Raw genomic sequence first — 26,551 nt, 5'->3', positions numbered from 1 at the left:
TTTCACTCTTTTCCCTTCTGCTTCCCTTAGCTTGGTCACTGTGTAAGTACCCTCCATGCTTTACCTTAATTGTTAAATCAATAAGCAGCTTTGTTTCTACTTCCCATATTGGTACATCATAGCTTTGAACATACTTGGCTTTTTAATTGTTGAAGAGCTTGTTCTTCATTTTCTTAAGAAGGACTGCTATTTGTAGTCTCAGAAATATGTCATATAGGAGATGTTGCAGAGTTTTGTTTTCAGTATTATGGTCCATGCTGACAAATAGCCCTCCAGTTAATCTCTGCTTTTACGTATACATGAGATTTTAGTACRGTTGTGATAATGGCCTGAATTTTTAGGATGAAAATTTATGTCCCTCTGATTTCATAGATACCAAGATTTGCACACATGCACATGAGTCTGTATTTAAGATTTTCAGTATAGAGTAATGGGTACAAGGTTGAAAGCTGCACTTGGAAAAATGGTTAATTTCAACACTTAAGGTATATGTAGCATAAACATGTAGAAATCTACTGTGAGTATGATTTTAGTGTATAGAACTTATACCAATAAACAATAGATAATATAATCCTTTATCTTTGCTGATCTTTTACTCTAAAAATGAATTTTCTTATCACACAAACTGACTTTTTATGATGGTATTTTAATATAAAAATGAATATTTTTTTCATTAAACTAGATCTGCTACAACTAGTTATATCATTTTAGGACAAATTGAAAATTTGACTACAGTTGAAACTAAATTGTAACATCTGATAGAAATGGGTGTAAATCACCTTTTTATTTTTAACTTTGATAAAACCACATATAATCTGTCTGTTCCATGGATTCTGCACTARTCAATGTGGAAGGCTATGTAAAATGGTTGTCTTGCTGCAGCCAAGTCTGCCAGAGAATCACAGAACAGAACTGAATGGTTTGGGCATCTTATATGGCAAGTGTTRCAAATGCTCTTATAAAAACAAAGTTAAGTTAAAATTGCACCTGTTTTGGCCAAAATACAGATTAATAATTTGGCCACTACTATAGAGGATAAGATGAAGGATTCTGTAGATTCTGTTCCATGCAAAAGAGGAAGGGCATCTTGTATTCTGTACCTTTGTACTTCTAGATGTGACTGACTTAGATGCTGTCTTTGACTGCCACTGTTCTTAAAATGCTTAGGCCAACACATTGAAGTGTTCGTTAACCAATCACAAATCTCAAACATTCCAAAAAGTGCCAAATCAAGCCTTTATTAAAAAATACTGCTATCTGACATTTCTGGGTAAAAGAGACTATTCACAGAAATGTTGGCAGCTTGATTCGGGATGTTTGGCCATGTAAGTAAACTAAGTAAAATATTACTCAGTTTTTATGCACAGGAGTTGAAACAGTTATTTAAATTTGAAAACTTTTCCATTTTTGAAGCAACCAGAGCAAAAATGGAAAGTGTTTTGCAAAAATAGAATTTTTGTAGAAATCTTCCCCCTTTTACTAAAGTCTTTTTCTGGGTGAAGATCATAAAGCAAAATGCATTTTAGAGGGCTTGCAGTAGCTGCAGGAAATACGAAGATACTTTGCTCCTTTGGAAAAAGTATGTTGTATTCTTAAATTCAGTAGCATTAGTCATTAAGTGTGTGAATTTTCATAACTTTGATTCTCAATGTTAATACTTTCCCTTAGGTCATTTTGTTACTTTTTCACTAAATCCTGAAATCTCCTTTAGTATTTTAGATCAATAATGTCGTAATCTATACTTTGCAGCTAGGTCTTTCAGTTGTTGCTGTTGTTTTGCTTTTGTTCTTATTTTTAAATAAAGAACAAAGTGAATTTCAGGCATTTTATAATTGGGTTATTTTAATGTTCTTTTAGTGATGAGGAAATATAAATCTCTTGAGATTGATTTGGCTTCTTGTATTTGAACTGGGCACCCTCTCTCAGTGCTAAGAGCTAAAAGAAGATGCTTGTTGTAAGACTTGACTGTAGTAGAATTCAAGGATAACAGTGTTGCATGTTCTTATACTGTGACAAACTTTTCTCTCACTGGAACTGAAAATATCCTGGCCCTTTTGCTTAGGGAACTTGCACCAAAGTCCTGCAGCCACTGCCCAGCAGAAATGCTGTGGGATTCTTATTGTCTGCACCATTTAAAGCTTTCCCTGATTTAACTGCTGAGCAGTAGTTTTAAAAGAAAGTAAGGAGAATCCTTTTTCTCATATATACTTTCTCATATGTAGTGAGAGTGAAGGATGGGAATGAGAATAGTAGGATTGTGTGCGTAGGCTGTCATTTTGATGTCTATAATTTCTTCTGTTGCTGTTGTTTTTGCCACTGTTAGTATCTTCTGTTTTCTCAAAAGCTCCTACCACTGTTTTCTGTGTGATCTCAAAACCCTAACTGGTTTGCAAAAATGGCTGATGTTTTATCTCTAGTTGAGATCGGGAGGTGCACAAGTCTTGGAAGGATGCATAGCAGAAATACACAATATCACCAGCCTAGATATTTCGGACAATGGTAAGTACACAGAATAGGAATGGAGGGTCATGCAAGTCCAAAACCTGAGAAAAATGCATTTTCTTTTAGCGCACAATGTAAACCATTGTAGCTGTTCTTGCTGTATGATTATTGACCATATTAATCATGGGAAATGCCTCAGTCTGAGAACTCTCATTGCTATGAAGAGAATAAAAGATGTTAATCTATTAACTCTAGCCTCAGAAGTTTTTTTTTTCTTGAGGTGGGCATAACACAGCAGAATAAAATTGATAGCAGCAAACATCTTACTAGATCTACATTTTGTTTGTGAAAATGGGTTTAAATAAGAGAGGATGAGAAGCTAAATGAGAAATGAAAGCATGATGAAAGAAGAAAGGGAGAGGAAAGATGAGTATGGAACAGAGCTGAGGTCATGACACTGAAGAAGCAAGAAAAGGAAGTTTGGAGCCAACAGTCGAGCAGCTTCCTGTTAGACAAAGCCTGTTTGAATTGGTGGAAATTTCTTGGACTGTTGCTGCTTTGGGGGCTCTGTGTTTGCTGGCAGGGTATACCAGCTGATCCCCCTTCTTGCAAACTTAAATTTGTATGTGTGTGGAATGGAAGAATTCCCCTTGCTGTGCTTGCTCCTCTGACAGCCAAATATGGAAGTACTTAAAGAAGAGGTTCTCAGTACAGTTGAAAATCCAGAATGTTAGCATTGGCAAGTAGAAAGCTTTGGGAGCTACTGACTTAGACCAATTATGTAAAGAGATTGATTTTTATAAATCAGTAAAGATAATTGGCATCTAAATTATCTTGTGGATTTGGATCCAAATTCATAGTAATCTAAGCAGTGGACACTTCAAATCCACAAGTAGTTTAGGAATACTATATTACAATATGCTATTTTTCTTATTCAAGAACAGAATAAAAATCACCCCTTTTCCCCTCCATCCTCAGATTATTTTATTTATAACCTGTTACATTAGCCTCTTTGCATCTGCAGGCTTTGAGACTTTGTTGATATACATCTCTAGACTGTATAATAATTAGCATGGTCTCAAAATTCTTGAAGGAATGTGCAACTTTGCTGCACAATGTTAGGGACACACTCTTGGGTGACTGAACTAAGGATAAGGACTTTTTCTGACATATGCCAGCAGTCTCTCAGATTAGGAGAGATGATTAGGCTGATTAGGAAGAAAAATTAAATGGCTTATCTTTAGAGCCAGTGACTGAGATGCGCAATGGCTTGTGTTTATTCTTACAGAAAAAGAGGCCAAAAAGAAAATAAAGACTTAAAAGTAGAAGAATGGAAGATTTTGTAGAGCTATTTAAATTAGTACACTGATGTAGTGGCTTGATTGAATATAGCTTTAGTAATTGAACCCTCTCTGGGTCGTTTGTGAGTATATGTTTTAATTCTTAATCTATTCTGATTCTTTACAGGCCTAGAATCTGACCTCTCAACCCTTGTAGTCTGGCTTAGTAAAAATCGATCAATAAGACACTTGGCGTTAGGCAAAAACTTTAACAACATGAAATCCAAGTAAGGCTGCCTCCCCCCCACACACACCCCTTTCTTTTCTATAACAAAAGAGTGGATGAGGAGAAGCTGCTGATTTCATTGTCTCCCTAACTTTTCTTCCCTCAGAAATCTTGCTCCAGTACTTGATAATTTAGTTCAGATGATTCAAGACGAGGATTCAGTGAGTATCTCTCTGCCTACTATCATCATGTGTATTTGATCTTCATAGCTTATTTCTGGTAATTTTCTTCATTGTATTAATTTGCTGCATAAGATTTGATCATGGTCCTGCACAAACTCATCCAACATTTGGGTTTTTTCAAGTAGTAATTTGAATGTTTGTAGCATATAGATAYGAATTTCTTAGTGCAGTATTAGAATCTGTGCTTGTTGAAGTAACTCATWCCAAATAGCTGGATAGGCTTAACCTTTTTTGCTTCAGATCTAAGCAATAAAGCCCTCTAGACACAAATTTCTAAAGATTTCATATCCATGTAGGAGATTACATGGGGTTGGTGACATTCCTTAAATAACAGATTGCTTTTTTTTTCCTTGATAAAATGTAAAGTTACTGCAGTGATTTTCCAGAACTCCATTCTCCTTCAAAAGATGTGAACTGTGTACAATGTTGTTATTCTTCTCTAGTACATTAATCACAGGAGCAATTTCATAAAACCCTTTCGCAGTGCCTTGCTGGGATACTTGCCCACTTTCTTCGTTTCCAGCCTCTCCTAACTCTGAAAGACTTCCATGGTTGGGATTGCTTTCTTGCCCTTACTTGACACCTTAGATTTGGCTACATGGGAATCTTAAAATATACTGTTGCTGTCGTGCTTGTGGATCTCTATTCACCTTTGCTTAGTCCTTTCCTTCTCCTTCATTCCGCTTGTACATAACAAACAGGCTTCACTTTCCTCATTCTTCAAAAATAGCTAATACTAAACTTCTGTTGTCTTATCACCTGTTGTCTTTRTCGTCTCATTCAAAGTTCACAGTCCATGCTAACTGATTTCACTTTCTTCTCCTCGATCTTGTCTGTGCCCTGGACTTCAATGRAAGAGTTTTCACTGCAGTTTCTGTTTTTTCCTTCCATACAAGATCATTCTGTGTTCATTATCTCCTCTTAGTTACATTTGAAGTAGTTTGTAAAACTCATCCTCTCTGTATTCTCTTAACTGGGATTAGTGGTACTGTTTTTTCTTGATTCATTTCCTACTTCCTCCTTTTATTCTTTAAAATATAGAATATGTCTATATGACACAGTGTAGGGCTGCATATGAGTATTAGAGCTAATTCTAATTGAGTTAGCAGCAGTACTGAAAGCAGTAAGTCCTTGTCTGCCACGATTTGGATGGAAGATCATAATCAGAAGGAGCACTTTCTTACAACTTGTACCAGAAGAGCTTTTATGCCTTTTTTTTAATCTTGTGCTGTGTGAACACTGCCATCTACCCTGGCTTTAATGGGAATAGTACAGGGCTCTCTTTCCATTGAAGGTGATATCATTTCATCAGGTATTACCTGCTGCTTCTCTTTGGACCTTTGTCTCTATCCTGCTCTGTATCTCATGCTAAATCTTTCACAGCTGTTCTGGAGAGTGCTGTATTAGATTCAGATTAATCACAAACAAATATGATTAAATGTGTAACTTTGTATTTTTTTTTTCCTCAGCTCCCATCATCTCTTTGCTTAGTTGCGGTTGACCATTGCTTCCCACTGAGGCCATATCCTAGAACTCCTTTTCAACACACTCTATATCCAATCAGTATYCAAACCTTTGTCTCAAATACACTGATTTCTTTTTCCTATTTATATGACCATCCTGTCCATATTATCTATCTGCAATGCTATAATTTAGTTCCAGCTTCCACTTAYTGTGTCTATATTAGGTGTTACAACCTTCCATTTATCTTTCCTGGCTCCTGTTTTTGCACCCTTCAGGTCATGCAAAAAGTAGCTGATARATACTGGATGTGTTGTTCTCACCTCTTCTCTTACTTCTTCAGCTTCAACTTCTTACGCTCTTTTTCCTTTCAGCCTGTGGGTGATGTCAGTTGTTGTGTTTTATTTTCCGCTTTTTGCACAGTCTGGTGTTAAGAAGTGCACCTGTTCTTAGTTACCGTATCTTTCCTGAGGTAACCCACACAACGTAGCCTTTAGTCACATCCTGTTTTGGAATAGTTTTACAAAGAGAGGGTCCACCAAAAACTTATTTTATTTAGGTATTTAAAATAACTGTTCTTTTTGACATGCGTTAGGAATATAACATGCGATCCTGTTGCTGTTACCCTGTCTTTTCTCTTCCCTATTTTCTTCTGTCCTGTTAATCCTCTTCAGTGAGGGAATCTTGTTTCTTTCTGCCTTGTGAAATGTCTGCATGCTAAAATCAATCATAAAATATCTACCAGCTAGAGAACTGAAGACAAACTCTGATTCTGTAGCACTGCAGGAAAAGTATGGTGTTACAGATAGCTGCCTCAGATAGTCCTCACTCTACTATGAGATAGTGCAATGCTTGGAAAATGATTTTAAGTATCTAATGATGTTGGTTTGGCTTTGAATCCTAAATGGGGTGGTTCTTATTCTACCATTGCTATGTATTTATTGCCACAGGAAATTAAAGATTAAAATGGAAGCTGAAAGAGCAGAGGATGATTTTGCTCAGAATGTATCAGTTGATCAGTTTTGCTTGCAGGTGGTACAATTTGGGGACCACTGCATTATCTGCTCAAAACCTGCAAGGAGAGGTTTTATCTAAAATAGTCATCTGCCAAATGCTTCCTCATGTATTTATACACACTTTAAATAAATCAGTTGCTGTGTTAGTGTGAGTCATGAGTAAAGTGCTTTAAGCAATTAATAGCTTGGTTTTATGACTGCAGAAATATAGCTAAATACAAATACAATTCTATACAATTTAAAAACTGTAGCAGTAACCTCAGCAGCAAAATTCTGCAGGTGTTAAATATGCACAAGAATGTAGTATTTAGGTTTTGATTTTTTCCCCCTCTTTTTAAGCAGATGCTGTACTATGCAGGCTATAAAAGTGTGTACTTGTTAGCATAGCAGGAGGTGTCTGAAGCTGTATGCTTGCTATGCTGTTTCTTTTTCTCTTGCAAAAGTGGATGCTACACTGCAGGCACAGYGTAGCATTACTCAGAATGATAGTCAGTCCTGCATAGAGCAGAGATTATTACAGTGCTAAGTATTCTTGGTTTTAGCACAATGTTTGTTGCAGAATAGGCCTTTTGGGYGTTTTTACAGCACTTTTCTTCTTATTTGAATGAATTTAACTTGATTCAATTCTCGAGTGTTCCCAGTGGGAGTATGACAAGATCAAATGGAATATAGTTTCTGATTCTATCCTTTAAGGGTACCTCTTCCCTCATAAGATTATTTAAAAAGATTACTTTAAAACATCTTTACTGTATTGGCAAAGAATCTGTTATCTGCAGCAGGAGGAATCAAATGCTTTTCAGACATYTGTTTTCTCAATATCCAACTAGAACTGTAAGTTATTACTGGAAGTATATATTTCTTGGCTATGTAATATTGCCCCTATTTATAGGGAATTGTTAGGTGTAAATTTTATTTCTTTTAATGGACTGGTCAACCATTCTCATGATGTTATAGCCTATATATTTAATTGTATAGAGTTATATTCTGATTGTAGTTTGCATTCAAAGCACCAAATCAATCCCGAGATTTTTGTTCCTTGCCCTTTCAGTAAGGGGTAAGGGTAGCTGTACCAGGAAATTAATCAGCAGTTCATCCACTTCCAAGGCACTGCCAATGTAGCAGGTGTTGCAAGGTGCTAATAATGGTCCATAAGCATCAATGCTTGAAGAACACAATGCCAAAGCAATTAAATCAAAAAATTTATTGTTTTGTCAAATTGTTGAAACAAGTAAGGTCACAAATTCTTTCCTGTTCCAGGAGCATATTTGAGGTTTAGAATACTTGATTAATACATGTGGGAGTGAGCGCTTCCAGCTAAGTTACTAGAACACCCCTTTCTAAAGTGGTAAACGAGAACCAGAAGAAACTTTGCTTTCACAAGTTTATTTGTGATTCTGCCTTGAGTATTATGGGATGCTGCTTTTCAGTGACTGTCACAGGAGATCTTCTCAAACTTGTGCCAAGAACTCTATGCCATTCTAATGTGATATTGATATTCTTTAGAGTACATAATGCAATAAAATAGGGAAACGTATTAAGGGCATTAACATAGTAATTTAATAACTTCAATTTAAAATAAAACCAGCATGTGGCTTGTGTTACTGTTAGACTTTTTAATTATAAACCTGCTGTGCCTCCAAATTTTTATGCATTTCCTCATTTTTAAATGCCTTCCTCATTGTTGCAAGCTTTTTGGCTCTCACTGTAATCCCRTGGTTTCTGGAAACTAGAGTCTCATTGTATAGTAGGTAGTATACRAGCATCTTGGAGCTAGGAAACAGTGCACATAAAGGCTAATTGGTTTAGTTACATTAATGCAAGCTTAGTTGCCAATTCATCGTATCTACTTTAGGTGCTGTGATTCATCCTTGTAGGTGTTGATTTTTCTCATGTTGGCAATCTGTGGATTTTTAGGCTCCTAAAATTCATCATTTGATACATGCCTAAGTGAGAGTGCAGTAACAGTACCCTCCTATGAACTTACTATTGAGCAAGAGAAAGTGTTTTGCAGAGTTACAATACGTCAACAATGACGAATTATGATTTTAGCAACTTTAATACCTCTACAGGGCATAGCGATGGATAGACTGTTGTTCTTAAGCTCCTGCCATTGAGTGTTGGGACATGGAAAATGGAGGGAAGGGTCCAAACACGTTAATGCAGGCATTTTAAAAATAAGTTTTCTTAAGGCTTTGGAGTACATGTTGCAGAGCCCCCCAAAAGCAGATTCAGCTTAATGTAAAAAAAAACCAAAAGCAGATTCAGCTTAATGTAAAAAAAAAAAAAAAAAAAAAAGGCTACATAAAGCATAAAGCTTACATGCATTGCTGTGAAAAGTATCCATTGTCTTACTCGTGTTAATGGATAACTCTTCTAATGGCTTTTAATTTCAGACCTGCTACAGTTGTCTGTCTCTTCCCTCCCTTGTGTCCATGCTCTTAGTTGAAGGAACAGAAATGCAAAATCATTTCTTAAAGCTGAAGTAGCAACAGTAAAACAATTTAAAGGAATTCTCTTTGTTTTGGCAATGTCTTGGATCCTAACTCACCCTGTGAAAACATTCTCAGTCCGAGTGAGAGAATTAGGTAACAGACCATATTTTTTTCTCACTGACAACAAAGCATRCAAAACTCGCTTGACGAAAGAAGATGTCTTGTGAAGTTGACTGTTGCTATCTTGCCTCTTTACAAGTTCCTGCTGTATTCAGTACTTAGCATCATACAGCAAATGGGAGAAACTGACACGTAAAAATGTTTTTTTAAGGTTGCAATTTACGTTGCCTCTGTGTGTGTCTTTGACACCTGTGCGGTAAAATGTTGACTATTGTTCTAATTTATCATGTGTTATCACATCCAGTTTAAATCTTAGATTGCACAGTGTTGTGTCTGAGAGTTTGGGGAGTTTGTAACTTCTTTTGCCTGATGTATGAGAAATGAATGCATTATCAGTTGCTGCTATTGGTGCGTTTTCTATGCTCCACAGCCTCTGCAGTCATTGTCCCTCGCAGATTCCAAGCTGAAGACCGAGGTCACCATCATTATTAATGCTTTGGGCAGCAATACGTCTCTTACAAAAGTGGATATTAGTGGAAATGCCATGGGAGATATGGGAGCGAAGATGCTAGCAAAAGCCCTACAGATAAACACAAAGCTCAGGTAAAGGGAACATATTTGCAGGAAAAGTCATAATGATTTAATAATAATGAAGTTTTTGGCTTACTCTTTTTCTCTTCAAGAACCCTGGTAGGGAAAGCCACCTTACAGTGTCTCTGTGTGCAAAGATTCTCTTTTTTACTTCAGAAAGCAAAGCAAGGAAATTCTTTCTACAAAAACATCTCCAGAACCAAAACTGGCAGAAAATTGTTTGATTAACCAAAAATTCCATACTTTCATTGATTAATATAATATGAGGTATGTGATTTGATCAACCACTTCAAAGTTAGCTGAGAGAGGCATGGTTTTGACAGAAGAATGGAGGRAGACAATCCCTTCTCTGTCTCCAAGGCAAAATCCAAATCCACTTTCTTTCAGGCTCAGCTCTGGTAGGGTTTAAGCATTCTTGCTTGTAGTGGTATCTCATATATATTCTATTTTTGTTGTGACAAGAGAGGGTTCTAAATTTCATAGAATCATAAGGGAAAAAATAGGTTGAAAGGGACTCTGGAAGTCATCTAACCAACCTACTGCTCAAATCAGGGCTAACTTTCAAGTTAGACCAGGTTGCTCAGGGACTTGTCCAGCCAGTCTCCAAGGACAGAAATTCCACAGCCTCTCTAGGAAATCTGCCCCAACGCTTTGCTGCTTTGTTCTGCACTCTTTTCTACTGAAGGCCTTTCTATCAGAGAAAACTCTGATACTATGGTGGGAAACAAAAATAAATTRTTCTTTGGTTTTTGAAGCCTCACTTTGGAGGAAAACTAGAAATCGATATGGGTGGTAGCATTGACCATCCCTTCTTCAATAAAACTGATGGACCTTGGTATCTCTGCTCTGCAATTTCATCCATCCAACAACTTCACTGTGCTTTTTAGCAGATAGTTGTCACTGATAGCTTGAGAGTATCATTTTTTTTCTACCTGGCATGTGATTCGGAAACAGTAAACCTTCAGTCAGCATGGATCTGGATGTGCACCTCCAAATACATCCATATCATCAGGAAAACTAGTTCTTACCCCTCCTTTTGTCAGGCTGCGCAGATGAACCTTTCACAGTGTATTTTCTGTGTGAAGAGACAATTTTGTGTTTGGTCTCCAGTGATTCATTCCCCAAGGATAAGAAATTCCACAGAAATGTCTTGGCTATTTTGTACAGAAGCAGGGATCCTGGTGTTAGCTTTGCTATGTCCAAATGCTGAAGTAGTCACTGAATATTGAAAATATCAAGAAACACTAGGGAGATGGCTTGAGTTTGTTGAATGTATTAATCCGAAATGGTGATRGTACCTTAAGAAACAAAGACCTGAAGATTTTCCAGGTGGTGGATTGAAATGTTCAGCAGTACTCTGAAAGTTGTGGTAGATAATCTGTGATGTGGTTGCAAAGTGAGCATGTAATGGTAACTGGCTGTGCTTAAAATGTTCTAAAATCATGCCCTGGTAGCAGTATAAGCACTTTGAAGTGACAAAAATATCAGAAATCAGATTCCTAATACTTTTGTTCTTTGGAGAGTAGAGACTCTAGCCTTCTCTTCCTTACCTTTATCTTGCATCTTCTAAAAACCAAAGGAATAATTCTGGGACAGCAGAAGGGTGTTGCTATCTATGAAATTGTCCTCTGTCCTTTTATTTGCAACACCAAAAGTCTTCATTTAATTTTATCATCTTTTTTTTTTTTTTTAAGAGCAGCAATAACTAGTGCTCTTGCACAAGTAAAATTTGTCTATATGATTGCATCTTATGACTCCTAATGAGATCTTTGATCATGCATTCACAAACTGCCAGGCGGTATACTTGAGTGGCACTGGGGGGAGGGAAAGACTTGATCACTCTTACCATGATTGTATATTCTGAAGAATTGTAATTTATGCACCTAACCTAACAGCTTATACTGGCAGCTAGTTACATTGCATGTGCAATCATAGGAACTGTGTGATGTACTAGATTGTTCAGGATTGAATGTAAAATAGCCTGAAAAATCTGGCCACCAATTAGCATGAATTTTAAATTTTTCTTCTATAACACAGTCATGTAGCCTGTGTGGAACAGAGATTGGTTGGTTACTGCAGTTTTCTTTTTTTTTTCAGTACGGGCTTGCAAACAGACAGTTGAACTTTATTTTGATGCTATTCCTGAAAAGAGCTGATAATTTAGATTTATAATTTCATCTCTAAATCTTTCTATTAACTGTATTTTAGAAATGTTAGATATTAATGCAATGCACTTTATATTTTGATACTAATAATGGGAAGTATAGTATAAAGTCCTCTTGAAAGGAAGGTAAACTGAATTTTGTAGTCTCTTTGTCCTTAGCTTCTGCTATTCTAAGGTTCTAGCATGCAACTAAAGACAGGATTTTAAACTGTCACCTTCCAGTATACATATGTGTATTTGGACGTATAACACTGTGTTACTTTAAAGTACGAAGTTTTATTATAGATCTATCTGTTTCTTATTTAACTTTTTTTTTTTTAAATCTCCTCAGAACTGTAATATGGGACAAGAATAACATCACTGCGCAGGGCTTCCAGGACATAGCTGTGGCTCTGGAAAAGTAAGTTTTCAAGTAACTGAATGGCAGATGAAAAAGGAGTCCAAAGTCTTAGATCCTGAAAGATCTGAGCATCTGCAATCCTCCCTGCAGTCAGTGTAATTTGAAGATGCAGAATGCATCCCTATTTTAAGCATCAGGGTGCTTAATGTAAAATAAAGTTTATGACTTTACATTTAACTCAAAAGGATGAGAAAGGGCTCTGTGGCTCTTTCATCCATACTCTGCTGTCCGTACTCAGGCCAGTGAGTTCTGTTAGYGCTAAAATCCTGAATCTGAGAATATTTTCCTTTTTCTTCTTTCTCCTGTGTTGATAGAGCATGCAGAAATTCTGTTCTAGTCAATGAACAAAGCTGTATGCAGTGACAGAAAATTACTAAAGCATACCTTTGTGATCTGTTTTGTGGTCTTCCTCAGAGGGGAGCAGAGGGCCTCTTCTGAAGGTGCAGGTAATGCACCATTGCTGGTTTCTAGACATGATATCTTGCAAAACTGTATAGCTACTTAAKTAACATCCTAACCCTTGGAAAGATCATAATTCTAGGGTTTATCAACCAGCATTGCATTACTGGTAAAGTTGTTTGTTTCATGAAACTGTTGCTTATACRTGTTGTTTCAAAATCAGTTCAGTGGTACTGATGAGAGAAATCATGTAAATGATGTGTAATTAAGCAAATCATCTTGGAGTGATTCCACTGATAGTAATGAATAATAATTTGCAAAGGTTATTTGTCCAGACATTTCTCTTTTATGGAGCAGCAGCATGTATTTTTATGCATCTGGCAGAAAAGAATATGAACTATTTTCTGGTTTGCATCAACTTTACTTTCTAGCTGAGGATGTCAGAAGAAAAGTAAATAGAAAGATAGGGAATATCCTAAGCCAAGTGCAGATCATTTAAGCAGAAAAAAGGAAATGCTAGTGACAATTCTGTCATATTGTTGCAGTGGTGTCTTACTCATTTAGCTTGAAAACTGAGGTTATTTTCTGTCTTTTTTAACATGTTAAAACCATTAAAATCATTGGTAATATCACAATGTAAGCCTTGAGCAAAGATTTAAACTTGCAAGCCTGGGATTGTCCATATTGCCTGAAAAAAATTAGCCTTCAAACAATCTATCTTAAAGACATATTGAGAACATCCTTCACCATATGTTTTCTGGAAATACATGGTACCATCAATTTTCTATAGGAAAGAATTGTTGCCCTGGGTGCAATGAAATTTACTGAGGGAGGATGGTATGTGGAGGGTATTCCGGTTTTTGTTTTGAAGGAAAGAATTGATAGTCATGTATTAAACCACAAAAAAAGAAGAAAGCCAGATTTCATAGTTTGACAAGGCTGGCTGAGGAGCTTTAGGAGGGATTGTAAGGAAACTTAAAAATATGCTGAAGTAATTTGAACATCACTTTCCCCATGCCTCTCAGCTTTTCTCCATCTATTTAAGGCTGCATGAAAATGCTATTCCTGCAATGGAACAACAAGCTTCACTGTTAAAAAAGTTGCCACTAGTATATCCCAGCCAACGGACRTGAAAGTTTATATAAAATTCTGTAAAGATGTTGATTCAAGAGCACGCAGTATGCCAGTATTGGAGCACATTGTGCATCTGTTCAGTCTAACCATGAAACATGGATTTATGCCATTAATTTTGATAGGGAAGTAAGTATGTGCATGTATGTTTTGCAGTCTAGAGCCCATTTTATTATATAACAGCGCTGTGTTGTCCCCTATTCATTTCTAAGAGACTTCTTCTATATGGATTGACTGGAGAAATAGCTCAGCTTCTAAAATCTGTTGCAAAATGCTGGCATTTACTGGAAAGCTAAGAATCCTTGTTTTTCAATGATATCAAGGTCACATATCTAAGCCTGCAAAACAGGTAGTCTTATTCCTGATTTAACAAAATTAGGCAGTATAATCATCGTTCTGCAGCACTGAGTCTAAGTCATGAATTACTGCAGAGGAAGTAGTATGTAGTGAAAATTAAGACTATTATCACACATGCTGTATGCAAACAGAGAGGCAGGAAGATTTTTGAAAGATTATTTTCTGGTTTCTGAGTGCCTCTCTTTGAAATCTAACATTCTTTTAATATAGATATTTTGCTGAGAATATTCATGAGAGTGTTGTAAACACTATTGCATTATTGAGTTGGTAGGGAAGTGCGTTCTATTAGAAGAGGAGGCTTAAGGAGAATGGAGGAATATTTTAGACTTCAAAGAAAACTGAGAAAAGTCGAAGTGTGAGGCTACATGTTGCTCTGATGATCAAAGTTGCAAGCAATCTTGAAATTCTCCCCCTTCTCACCCYCCTCATCCCCCGAGAGGTGGTTAATTCTTAGATGAAGTAAACTAGCATTACAATACGATACTGCCCCTCTGGAAGGAAACCAATGATAGAGCCTTCATTAGAGTTGTAGTCTTTTAAAGTTCTGTCCTTGTAACTGTGTGTCTGTGAAGTCTCGTTGTTGTTTCCTTTCCTGAGTGTGTGAGTGTGTGTGGCAGAAGGAGAGTACTAAATCTTTGACTAAATTAAATTTAACCCGTAATTAGTAGCACGAGAGCTAGCAATTACAGATTTCACTGGATGTGATGTATTGAATGTCAAACAACTGCAGAGATCCTTGGAAATCTATGTTTCTTTTTAAATGATTATATACCTCACCTACCAGGCAGTACCCAGGCAATCAGCAAGTTTGGTAATCACTATCTATCTTTGAACTTGGTAACTTTGACATTTAAAAACAGTCCTTATGTTGGTGGGCAGCCAATTATTCACTATTTTGTTGTACACGAGGATAAGAGTTTCTGTATGGTAGGGACAGTTCTTTTGAAGGACAGGACAGCCAGAAAGAAAAGTTAATTTTTCCACTATGCTACAGTAGGCAGCTGGATGCCGTGGAAGGATGGGACCCTGGCTGACCGTGCAGGCCTGCACAAGTAACTGCCTGCTACCGACAGCTATACTTCAACATTTTTACATTTGGGAAGAAAAGCAAAAGCCTTGTCTGAGCATGTAATGTAAAATGTTGGGTAGTATCMCTGAGGAATCAGTGGGTTTGGCATTTCAAAAGACTGCACTCCTTCAGAGGATAATGTTTCATGTGGCCAAGCAATTGGTGAAATAGGCAGTGAAAGAAAGTTGGAGTTTCACTGTACTTCAAGTGTCTACTGTTAGTGCATTTAATGAGAGGTGGGTCCAGTGAACTYGATGGACTTGACTCAGTTGAAATTGTCAACTTTAAGTGTTCAAAACCAGTGGGTTCTAAATATATTTATGAAGCTCTAGATAGTGTATAAACAGATCTTTAGTAGGCTGTTTGTAGACAACCAGAGGAGGACGAGATACGTGCAGAAAACTATGCCTAATTGAAAATCCAAAGAAAAAATTCCTTTGCAGTTTTTAAGAGCATCTTGCTCTTTTTGCAGTCATCTATATAAATTGGAAAGTGTGTGGATATACTATATAGCATACAGTATTTTTTCATTTTAACTATGCCTCATGCTAACCAACTTATGTCCTCAGAATTTGGAAGCAATTTCAACTTGAGACAAAATCCTGTCTTTATTCTCATATCACAGCAGGTGGACATAGCTATGGAGGTATTTTACAAACAAATAAGATGCAGGGAGCAATTGTTTCCATAAAGCAGCATGGAGATGTTATGCTTGTTTAGTCAGCTTCTATTAAAAATTCAGCAAGTATCTTGGAATTGTTTTATACACAGGAAAGTATCAAATACTAAATTTTCAAAACTATGGTCTCTTAGTCACTGTCCATGTGTTACTGAATATTTCCATTTAGACTTAGATCTGATAGATCTGATAGAATTGCCAGAAGGCATTGAGAATTCCCAGCCTGTATGATACAGGCAAAACTAATCTAACCTTGTGGRCAAAGGCACAGAGGACAGTCAGGAATTGAAAGGCATTGGTCATTGGCTATTTTACTGCATTTTGTGCTTTTTAAAATCTCTGCCTCTGGTGGCAGAGAAGAGTTAGATGCCAAAAGGTACGTGCATGCCTCCAGTTAGTCCTCTTAAAAATGTAGAAGATACATTCTTAGAGTATGTTCTACAGACAGACAAGTCTTCTCTGTCTTCTAGTTTATTCTTCATAATGCAATACAATAATTAGGTTAACTTTAACTATTAAAAACCCTTTTTATTTTTCTTTAGGAATTACACACTGAGATTCATGCCTATACCTATGAATGATGCTTCCCAAGCACTCAAAACAAACCCTGAGAAAACGGAAGAGGCACTACAAAAGGTATTACCTATACAGAGATAAAACCAACCAAAAAATGTAATAATTTTAATTGGCTGTGACTTCATGCTTGGCCATATTTGTTGATTGTTTGTTTTGCATGGGCATACATGTGGTAATCAATACTACAAGAACAAGTAAAGCTTTTTATTTCAAAGAGTGGTTGCAGTGAAGGGAAACAGTGACTTAGTATCAAAAAGATGTAGCTAAACCCRTACAAGCTAGACCATGTATTTCTATATGTCCAAGTATGGAAGTGAGGGTTAAAAACCAACATGTTCGTACGTATGTCTTTGCATGTATTTCTGTGTGTACAGAATTACTGGTATTCATTTTTTTTCTGTTGTGGCATGGAGAGTACAGTCAATGCTGTACAAGACAAAAAGAATGCTTTTTAATTGGGAGGAGRATAAAAACATTTACTGCCTGTGTTTTATACAAAGTTCACACACTATGTTGTCGTAAGTAAACAACTGCTCCAACATATTCTTTTGGATGAAAATGTTGTTGACGGTATCTGTAGCTGTTCCACTCACATGGATTATAGAACTCCTGACTGAGTTTTAATACAGTAGACCATGCATGCTCCAACTGAGTTTCCTAGCGAATCAGAAAACATACAATCCGCAAGCTGTAATGAATAGTTCACCTTCAGTCAGGGTAGGGACACAGAAACCTTAAGTAACTCTTTCAGATAGCTGTGATTATAAAGTAAATGTCTGTGGTCCTTATTAGCAAAGAAATTTTCAGTAAATGATTCTCGAAGGGAGAAATAGTGGTAGYTAGCTCCTGTTTCTTTGATGCATGAAAATGACCTAAATTCTGCTCTAAACAAATCTGCATGATGGGGGATGGTTATTTCTTGCATTTTGTCTAATACAACTGTAGGTAGATGCATATCTGGAATTATAAATGAGTCTGAAAAAATATTGTGAAGCTTCTGGCCACAGGGGCTTAAATTCTACATGCTAATTAGGCATTTTGTACAAAGAGCATTTTCTTTTATTCATTTAAAAGTTTCTAAAGAATGTATTTGGGCCTGTGTGTGTTTTAACTTGTATTGTTTAGGCTTTCTTTACACAGCAAAAGAAGTCGTGTATCGTGCCCCCTCACAAATGGTAAAAGTCTCTGGAGCGGTGCAGAGAAGGCAGCTAATTCCATGCACACAGAAACACCTGCCCATGTTAATTTTGAGGTGGGGAGCCTGGTGCAGGGTAGCATGAGCTTGACTGAGAGGGACGGGGTGGCCTGTAAACTTCAGCTTGAACACAACCAGAGTGCTTCTGGCCTTGGTCCAGCACCAGTTGGACCTACTGGCTGAACTCCCCAGCTATAGTAGCACCACAGCACTTCACTTCTAGTGTGGACAAACTGGACAAACCCTGCAATACTGTTGAAAGCTGATCATGGGGCTTTTGACTGCTAATCCAGGTTAAGATGTTACTGCCAGACCCTGTTAGTCTCTCTTCACACCGTGCTGGCTACTGCTCCCATCTTTTCCCTTYTCTTCCCTTCAGACCAGACCTGTGGCCATGGATGGACCTTGAACAGTTTACTAGTTTTTGGCTTTTTGACTTTACTCGGTTTGACAGAACCTATTGAAGGGATAATTATGTGACATTAAGCTGGTAGATATTCAGTGGTAACGGTTGGTGACATTTAATGATGGATTGTGACCAGCAGCTGATGGTAGGAATCACTTGTCCCTGAACAGCATTCACATATTGGTTATCCCGTAATGACTTGTTAACTGAGGTTTCTGTGCTAGGCATTTGGGGAAGTTTTACTCCTCTCAAGTCCATCCTGCCATTTAAGTCCRTCCATCACTTTGTGTGAGCTGAGTGAATCTGAATGAAGAAATGAATATGGCTGTTGCTGATTTCTCATGTTTCCACATCATGGTCTCTACAGCAAGACTTTAAAAATAGATTCCTTTTAGATAATTCTCAAACATGGATCTACTCGTTTGTCAACACAGTTTACTGAATTGTTCAAAAAGAGGAGAATAATTCAGAAAGCACTGGCAAAAGCACAGTCAGTGAATGAATGAACGTTTGCCAGTGTTTATCAAGCACTGAGACACACAGAATAAGTGATAGTGATAAAAAGCAGAAAACAAGCAAAATATRCTTAGGCAGTTATTTATCCTAGCCTCTGTTTCTGATACAGGTGCAATATTAAAAGCAATTGACGATGTGGAGAGTTGAATCAATTTCCTAATCTGATTTTATTTTTTGTTTTTTAGATAGAAAACTACTTGCTACGTAATCACGAGACTAGAAAGTACCTGCAGGAGCAGGCATACCGGCTTCAGCAAGGCATTGTCACTAGCACCACTCAGCAGGTGAGAACCTTCCTCCATGTGGATAGTTCTTTGTTTTTAAAATCTGGCTTGGGATAAAGTTTTCTTCCACTTGCAGCAGAGCAGCTTATAGCACAGTTTGCCTTGTGGGTGATACTTGGTTTCCTGAAGAATAATCATCAGTGTACATTTCTTTTGGAAGAGGTAGATCTGTGTATAACAGTCTRGTACTGTGCAGAGAAAGACTCAAGCTATCTCTGAGTAAACTGTCATGGGAACCAGGAGCTCTTCTGTTCTTTAGTGCTCAGGACTCTGAGATGACAGCAGGCTCTCATCAGTGTGATGAGCATCATCATAAGATTTGCCACTGCTGGTGTCTGATCCAGTTCCAGCATCTTTGCATAGCACTGAAATACCATGTAAAAACACACCCTTAGATACCAGCAGCACAAATAACCTTATAGGGTATGTCATCCTCTGTCTTACAYCTTCAGAATATCAGATGTAGGAATTTCACTTAGAAGGAAGGAGAAAAGGAGAGTAGGAGTCTCTGTGTCATTTATGTTCTGGACAGTTGAAAAAGCTCCTTGTCTAACACAGACCAAAAGGCTAGTTGAAGCTGGAAAGCTTTCCTGTTTTGTCTGAAGACTGTGCTGTCAGCTAGGTTTGCTGAAATGTCACATGTTCTCTCTCTGCCTTGGGAGGACTGCAAGAGTTTTCTGTGATAGCTCAGCATTGTCTTTATTCCAGTCCATTTCTTCACAGTACGCTTCAGGGCTGTTTTCAGCTCCAGTACACCATGGAGCAGAGTGACAAAGGTGGAAAAAAAAGAAATTATCATAGCCTTTACTTTAAATTTGATTCCACCTTTGTTTGCATCACTTGTATTGCCACATAAATGGAAGAGTCCAGCAATCAGGAGGGAAACACCTATTTTGCTCTCCAGCTGAGTTAGTAAAAATTGTCCTCTGCATTTTCTGTGTATCTTAATTCACAGTGGCTTTTCTCTACCTCCATTATTAAAAGTTAATGACACAGTGTTTCATTGCTAGAGGCTGAAAATACTTTCTAACTTCTCAACAGAGAATTTGGTACATGGAGAGGTACTGGCATTAAAAACTGCAAGAACAGTGTCACTTCATTTTGTCCAAGTCATTCATCTGTTCCAATGCTACCTATTTTCTTATGCTGATGATCTCAATTTGAACTAATTCTAGATCTTTTTATGGCTTGATGAATTTGTTTGCTTTCTCTCACAACAATCACATTCACATCAGGTTTCAGTAAATGTAATTTAGTGCTATTTTAAAAACACTAGAACTACCCATTTCCGTATTAAATTGTGTACAATACAGATGGATTTTAAAATCAGTTTTAAAAGAGAGCTGGAAAAGATCCTCTATCTGGCACAGTGGAATTGCGTTATTATTCCCAAAGTATATTTTTCTTAGTCCAGATGTCCCAATGAGACTTTCCCATTGTCTAATAATTAATTAGTTGTTTGTATTTATACAAAAAAAAGCCCAAATCCTTTGAAGAGGAAGAGTCACATGGAGCAGAAAAGAAGTATGCTGTGAAATTATTTGAGTTCTCATGGCTAACTATATGAGATGCTAGAATTTGGGGCATTCTATGAGGATGGCAGCACATGCACTTCGTTTTCATTTCCAAATGTCAAATAGTCAGTTCAAATGAATATTAGGCAGGACAATAAAGTCTTTTAAATACTATATTTTCCCCCTGTCTCTTAATCAAAATGGACTGTCAGCCATTTTCAGTGGTCCATTTTGTAAGACTACAAATACACTAYCTGCCCTGTATTTGAGGTGTGTTAATGAAATGCAGCACAGATGTAAATGCAGTTGACTGCATCAGATCTTTCATAGTGTAAACTTCTGCTTCAATAATGACAGTTTCCTTACAACTAGAAATATTTGCTTGGTGTAACGCATCCACAAAGCCAGCACAACAGAATTTTGCTCAGACAAGAGGAATCTCCACTGATGTTTGAACGAATTGTAACAAATGGAACTTTCTGTCACTGTCCAAACTCCTTAACAATTGAGGGACCAGACTGTCAAGGTTTAGGTATATTGACAAAGTTTTCAGCTAAAGCTCCAGAAAAGCAACTCAAAACCTAAACTGGATAACTTACTAGTTATCTGTAGCTATCTTATACACAACTGTGAGAGTAAAATGTCAGAGGATTTATTATTTTTTTAATGGTAGTTTTGTTTATTTTCCTAACATTCAGGTGTGTGTATTTATGAGATACAGTGCTTTCTTGCAGTAGCATTTGTATACTTGCAAGCTCTGATAATGCATTTCCTGGTTGTTACATCCTCACTGCAAATCCTGTCGTGATATCTGATATTTTATCTTTTCTATTTYTTTTGTTCGAGTAGATGATTGACAGAATATGTGTTAAAGTGCAAGATCATCTCAACTCTTTAAGAAACTGTGGTGTGGATGTTGTACAGGAAGATGTCAAATCTGCAGAAAGGCTTATGAGAGATGCCAAGAACTCCAAAACAGTAAGGTTTTCCCAGTGTACTGGTAATACTGATCACAGTTCAATTTGTGCTTGCAGCCTTCTCTTTTTCAGGGATATGTAAAAACAATGCGTCACAAAGGAGTATCTTTTTTAGACAGTCACCTCAAGATAATATTTAAAACGATAAAATAATTCTAATTTGTAAAGACTTTGATTTGGTGGAGGGTTTTCTTTATATTTGTCCAGATTTTAAGACATTTTGTGAGGAGCCTGCTTTCCRAAGATTTTTTCTGTCTTATAGCTGTTACCAAATCTGTACCACCTTGGTGGAGCTTCTTGGGCAGGAGCAAATGGTTCGCTCTCCAATCCAATCCAAGTGACACTTGAATCCATGGCTGGAGAAGTTACAAGAGTTGTTGATGAGCAACTTAAGGTACGTGGACAGACGTTTTACCAGAAATAACTAACATCTGTGATCTTCTGTTGCTCCTGAAAAGGCAAATATGCCATGCAGAAACATACTGAGAAGTGAAAGAAAACATTGTACATAAGTTGTCTTTTCATTACTAGTTTCTTAGAACTTTGTGCCTTTGTGTATGGATACTTGCCAACTTGGAATGGAAAGGTTACTTTAGTGTTTGCAACAGGCAAAATAGACATTGTTTGTATCAAATGGAATTTCCATAGCAAAAATCCACAAGCACCGTGTGTCTCTTTTGGGATTCTTCTACAAYGGAAGACTTCTTAACTATTGCTTAGGCCCTTAATAAAGATGTCTCTGGAGCACCTTAAAAATGCCAGTACCCTACAGGGAGGTGCTCACTAGTTAAGGTGTCCTAGGGAAGTGGCAGATTCCATTGCTAAGCATTTTTATCCCAGTGATCACTTCTGAATCTAGTCCAGAATTTCCACATACATAGATTTGATTTAGAAAACTCTAATAAGTATTTAAGTGTGTCCCAGTAATTACTACAGGCAGCATTACAGAGATTCTCTCACATACTGTATGTCAAACCTCAGTTCTTGAAATAGATGTTGATCTGTAAAGATTCACATTTATTCAGCCAGCACTTGCTCAGTAGCTTCTGTGTTCTGTTATGTTAGGTATTACTGTGTAATAAACAAGGAAGAGTCTTTCATGCAGCAGGTGAAAAGGTATCAATCCAATGAGAAGGTAGGTTGGGGAAGTTTTAGCAACTGTTGAGATCTGTATGGAAGCTCRTTCTGAGGCAATTATTCACTGGGAACATCTTCAGTTTATGACTTAAGCAACCTGTCCATGTTTTGCTATATTTAAACTTATCAAAGAATCTGAAACTGCCAACTAAACTGTTCAGTTGAAACAAAAYGAAAATGCTTTAGTCATTGGGAATGTAATGAAGAACAATAATTAATACTATGTTACTGGTTACTTTTTCCGAATTAAAAAGTTGGTGGGGAGGAAAATGCTGCCTAATTTTTAGTATTTTACCTCCTCCCCCATAATATGTAATAAGTGAAGATTTTTTATCACTTTTTTTTAGTTTCTGTGCTGTAGATACAAGGTTGCAGGTGTTGAATAATTTATATACAAGATTCTTCCCAGTGGAGTTATAATTGGGACAGTTATAACCAGTTCTGCCCTTTGCAGAGGGTTTATGTATTTAAGTAAGTCTTATGCATTTTGAAGAGTTTTATAAAAGATAAAAAAAAAGATTTTACTGCATTTGGAATGTCATATATAATTCCTGGCTTAAGATTGAGTTAACGAGTCTCTTATTTATGTTTTTATGCGTTTACAGCAAAAGGCACTTCCGCTTAACTATTCTAAACTTTTACAATTATTTTTATGATTCATGGAGCATCAAAGTTTAAATGCCTTACGAGAAACTATAAGGTCATGATGCTCTTTTTGTGTGTGTGCATGCATGTGTGTGTGCGTGTGTGTGCATGCGTGCTCATATAAGTATGTATATATATATATATATATAAAAACACTCATTGGTATTAATTTTACACTTGAGGCTGAAAGCTTTTCCTTTGAGCTCTATAGTGATGTACTTCACATGGAGGGAGGAGAAAACATTGAACAACGATTAGTCTAATTTTTCTTTTTTCAATTGTTTTAAGCCAGTTCAAAAGTCTGATGGAATTTATTATTTGTGGATATAGATAAAGGAGCTCGTATAAGTACAGTTCTCTATGTAATAGGATGAGCAGGGGGAGCATCATATCTGCATCATCAGTGAAGTTCTGATTTTTAGCTTCCATAGCAACCAGAGCCAGGTTCTAGAAAGCAGTGCTTGAAAGCTGGGTAGTCAATGCCTCTTTAGGTAAATCTGGTATCAGATTTTTTTTTTTGTTTGTTTTGTTTTAATATCTCWGAATGAATGGGAAGAGAAGGAAGAGGTAGAATAAGGAAAGGAAACGTCTTATGAATTGAGTTGAGTTGGCCAAAGGAGAAATTAGAACAAGACTCTTGCATTTCTTTTCTCCTGCTGGTGTCACTGTTGATGCACAGAATCCAGAAACACTTTATTCAATCAGCAAATATCCAAAGGAGAATTACAGGCAAGACAAATGGTGTTTAGGCAAGGTTGTTTTGTAAGGACAGGAGCGCTTGAATTATTCCTCCTAAATTCCCTCCTAATGTAAAGGATTTATTAGTTCCATCATTTGCTCCGTTTTTTCCTCAGATATTGCTATCCTTTAGTCAGTTTTACTCACCTTATCTTCTTAATATTAAGAGTCCTTAACTGTGGACAGGACTTCRGTCCCTTCTTTCTGTACATCTGCTGACAGCCACTTGTGTTCTTGTGATTGAAATGTTTGCAATTACATAATCAATATTCTTAGCTGCAAGTTTCCATCGTTGAAAGGATTCAGGACAGGAGTATGGGGCAGGGAAAGGTTTCTATGGGTTTGATACAATCTAATGAAATCAGCAGTTGAAACCCACCACTGAATAAATTCTGTTCAGTTGTACAGTTAAAGAACGCTATTCATTTTGAATGACACTTTCTCTGAGTATATATTTGAGTAAATTTTGAATAAAAATTCATTTTGAAATTACCAGATAAGGACTTTATTCTGACAGTCTTTCCTCCTCCTTCCCACTAATGCCTTCTGCAACATCTCTTCACACAATCCATTTTGAAAGATCACACTTGGGCTGCATTTGTAATTAAATATAGCAACTATTAATAATTTTTATGGTTGAGATCCTCTGATAACTCTTGTGAGRAGCTCTGTGATATCAACAGTAAATTCAAGTATTGCCTTCGGTTTTCCTGAGGTGAACTGCACCAGAGTATAAATACCATACGAAAAACTGCATTGCCAGATGTTCTCATTAATAGTGCCCTTGGCTAAGTTGTCTCAAGTGTTCAGAGTTCTTGATCCTCCGTGTGGGTCTGGCCACAAGGACTAGAAAGGTTCTTCATTAGTTTTATGGCACCAGAATCTGCCTGGGAGTCCAAGGTGGTAATGCGGTGAAGACCTTAAAGTGCAGAGACTGGGAACCCAGAAGCAAGCTGTGTGTCGCTTATAATGGCAGTTGTCTTAGTAGCCCCTTATATCTGTAGATCAAATGTGAAGCTCAGACTTGCCAGTGTGATTTGGGTTCTTTATGCTGCTGTCCTGTCCTTATGTATATGCCCCTAAAAATCTGTCAATTAAAAGCTACAGATTGAAAGCTATTTCTTTGAATCATTCTAATTATTATGCAGTAGTGGTCTTTTAGTTTCTTGGTCAGTATTTACATCTGAAAATTTCCAGTAACAGTATAGTTATGCAAAGAGAAAAATACTACTAAGATGAAGTTCAGTCTGAGGTGACTTACCTGTGAAATGAGATTGAAAAGAAAGAACAAATAGCTTTCAAGAGACGCAATTCATTATTTCGGTACATTTTTGAAGCATCAGGGCTAGAGCTAGGTTTGCGTAGTACCCCGTGTGAGTTCAACTATGACTTTTCTTTCTCTTCAAGTGTCTCGTCCCATTGAGTCAGTGAATTGCAGTCTCACTGAAGGTTACTTGGCCCATTTCAGTAAAYGGGGCTCTATCCTGCTCCTTTCTTCCTCACAGCTTCCTCAGGATTTTGAAAAACTGCTAAATAGCTGGTTACAACATGACACATTTTGAAAAATCTAATGTATTTTAATAGTTGCTGCTTGTCCCACTTGTTTAGAGGATTGAAAGTTGAAGCAAATGGATTTTAATGTACACTGAAGCAAGAGCCAAGGACAGTGTCTTTATTCGCACTGCCACTTTGGGGCGCTGGAGCACAAGATGACTCTGCAGCCATTGGGACGCAACAGCTTGATGGCTCCAGAGCAGGAAGGGACCAGCTGCCGATGGACACAAGTCTCCTCATGGTTCTTTTCTAGTAGCACTTCATGACCAGGAATGGATGGAGAGGATTTACTCTTAAATCCCTTGCTTCTGAGCCTTGACCTCTTGCTATCTCTGCAAAAAGTTATTTGATGGGAAATCAGTTGATGAGTGAATGGCCTTCTGAAGTTATCTAGAATAGAGTTGCTGAGTTGCTGGGAATAGAGACTGAGTAAGAGGGATATAGGAGAGAATTTGAACAAAGAGCAGTTTCCAGTCTGATCAGAAAATGCTGCTTTGCATTTATAAATAAATCTGCTTTACTTCATACAAGGTACATACTTGCATGTAGATAAAAGAACAGTAATTTAAAAATTAGTTTTCCAGGTGACTGCTTTTACCTTCTATATTCCCATCTAAGCTTTTTGGTTACAAAAATTGGAAGCAATTAAAGGAAAGGTGTTTCAGAGATACAGGTCACTATTAGTGTTTCTCTATCTCATCCTTATCTGTATGTGAGAATATTAGTGCTTTCTGTGCTTTTATTGAGAGAGATTCCTATAAGGATGATTGTGTGAGGTGCTCAAATGCAACTGTAGTGAGGGCTGTTTAACCTTGTAGTCAGAACTGAGTTTTGGAAAAGAAACGATAGCTGATAAAACTGAATTTAAACCAGCATAACATTTTTCCGTARGTGTATATAAGAGATATTTCTACTGCAATTGAAAGAGAAGAAAAGGACTTCATAAAATAACTATGAAGCATTGAGATGCATATGAAAGTCTTCTCTAAGAGAGAAGAAA

General features: G+C 37.1%; 1 protein-coding gene across 1 annotated transcript in view; it reads left to right on the top strand.

Moving 5' to 3' along the window:
* Positions 1-26,551, top strand: part of CARMIL1 (capping protein regulator and myosin 1 linker 1) — a 195,238-nt gene that overhangs the window by 122,831 nt on the left and 45,856 nt on the right. The window contains exons 18-26 of the mRNA XM_085310093.1: positions 2,418-2,499; positions 3,910-4,009; positions 4,115-4,169; positions 9,650-9,822; positions 12,306-12,374; positions 16,552-16,645; positions 18,888-18,986; positions 21,350-21,478; positions 21,740-21,871. Of these exons, the coding sequence (XP_085166219.1) occupies positions 2,418-2,499; positions 3,910-4,009; positions 4,115-4,169; positions 9,650-9,822; positions 12,306-12,374; positions 16,552-16,645; positions 18,888-18,986; positions 21,350-21,478; positions 21,740-21,871 (933 nt within the window). The remainder of the gene's footprint in view (positions 1-2,417; positions 2,500-3,909; positions 4,010-4,114; positions 4,170-9,649; positions 9,823-12,305; positions 12,375-16,551; positions 16,646-18,887; positions 18,987-21,349; positions 21,479-21,739; positions 21,872-26,551) is intronic.

Source organism: Rhea americana, unplaced genomic scaffold (assembly GCF_003343005.1).
Source record: "Rhea americana isolate MKP2758 unplaced genomic scaffold, rheAme1 scaffold_31, whole genome shotgun sequence".
In the NCBI taxonomy this organism is placed as follows: domain Eukaryota; kingdom Metazoa; phylum Chordata; class Aves; order Rheiformes; family Rheidae; genus Rhea; species Rhea americana.
The sequence above is the reverse complement of the archived record's forward strand: the minus strand, read 5'-3'. Positions and strand labels throughout refer to the sequence as shown.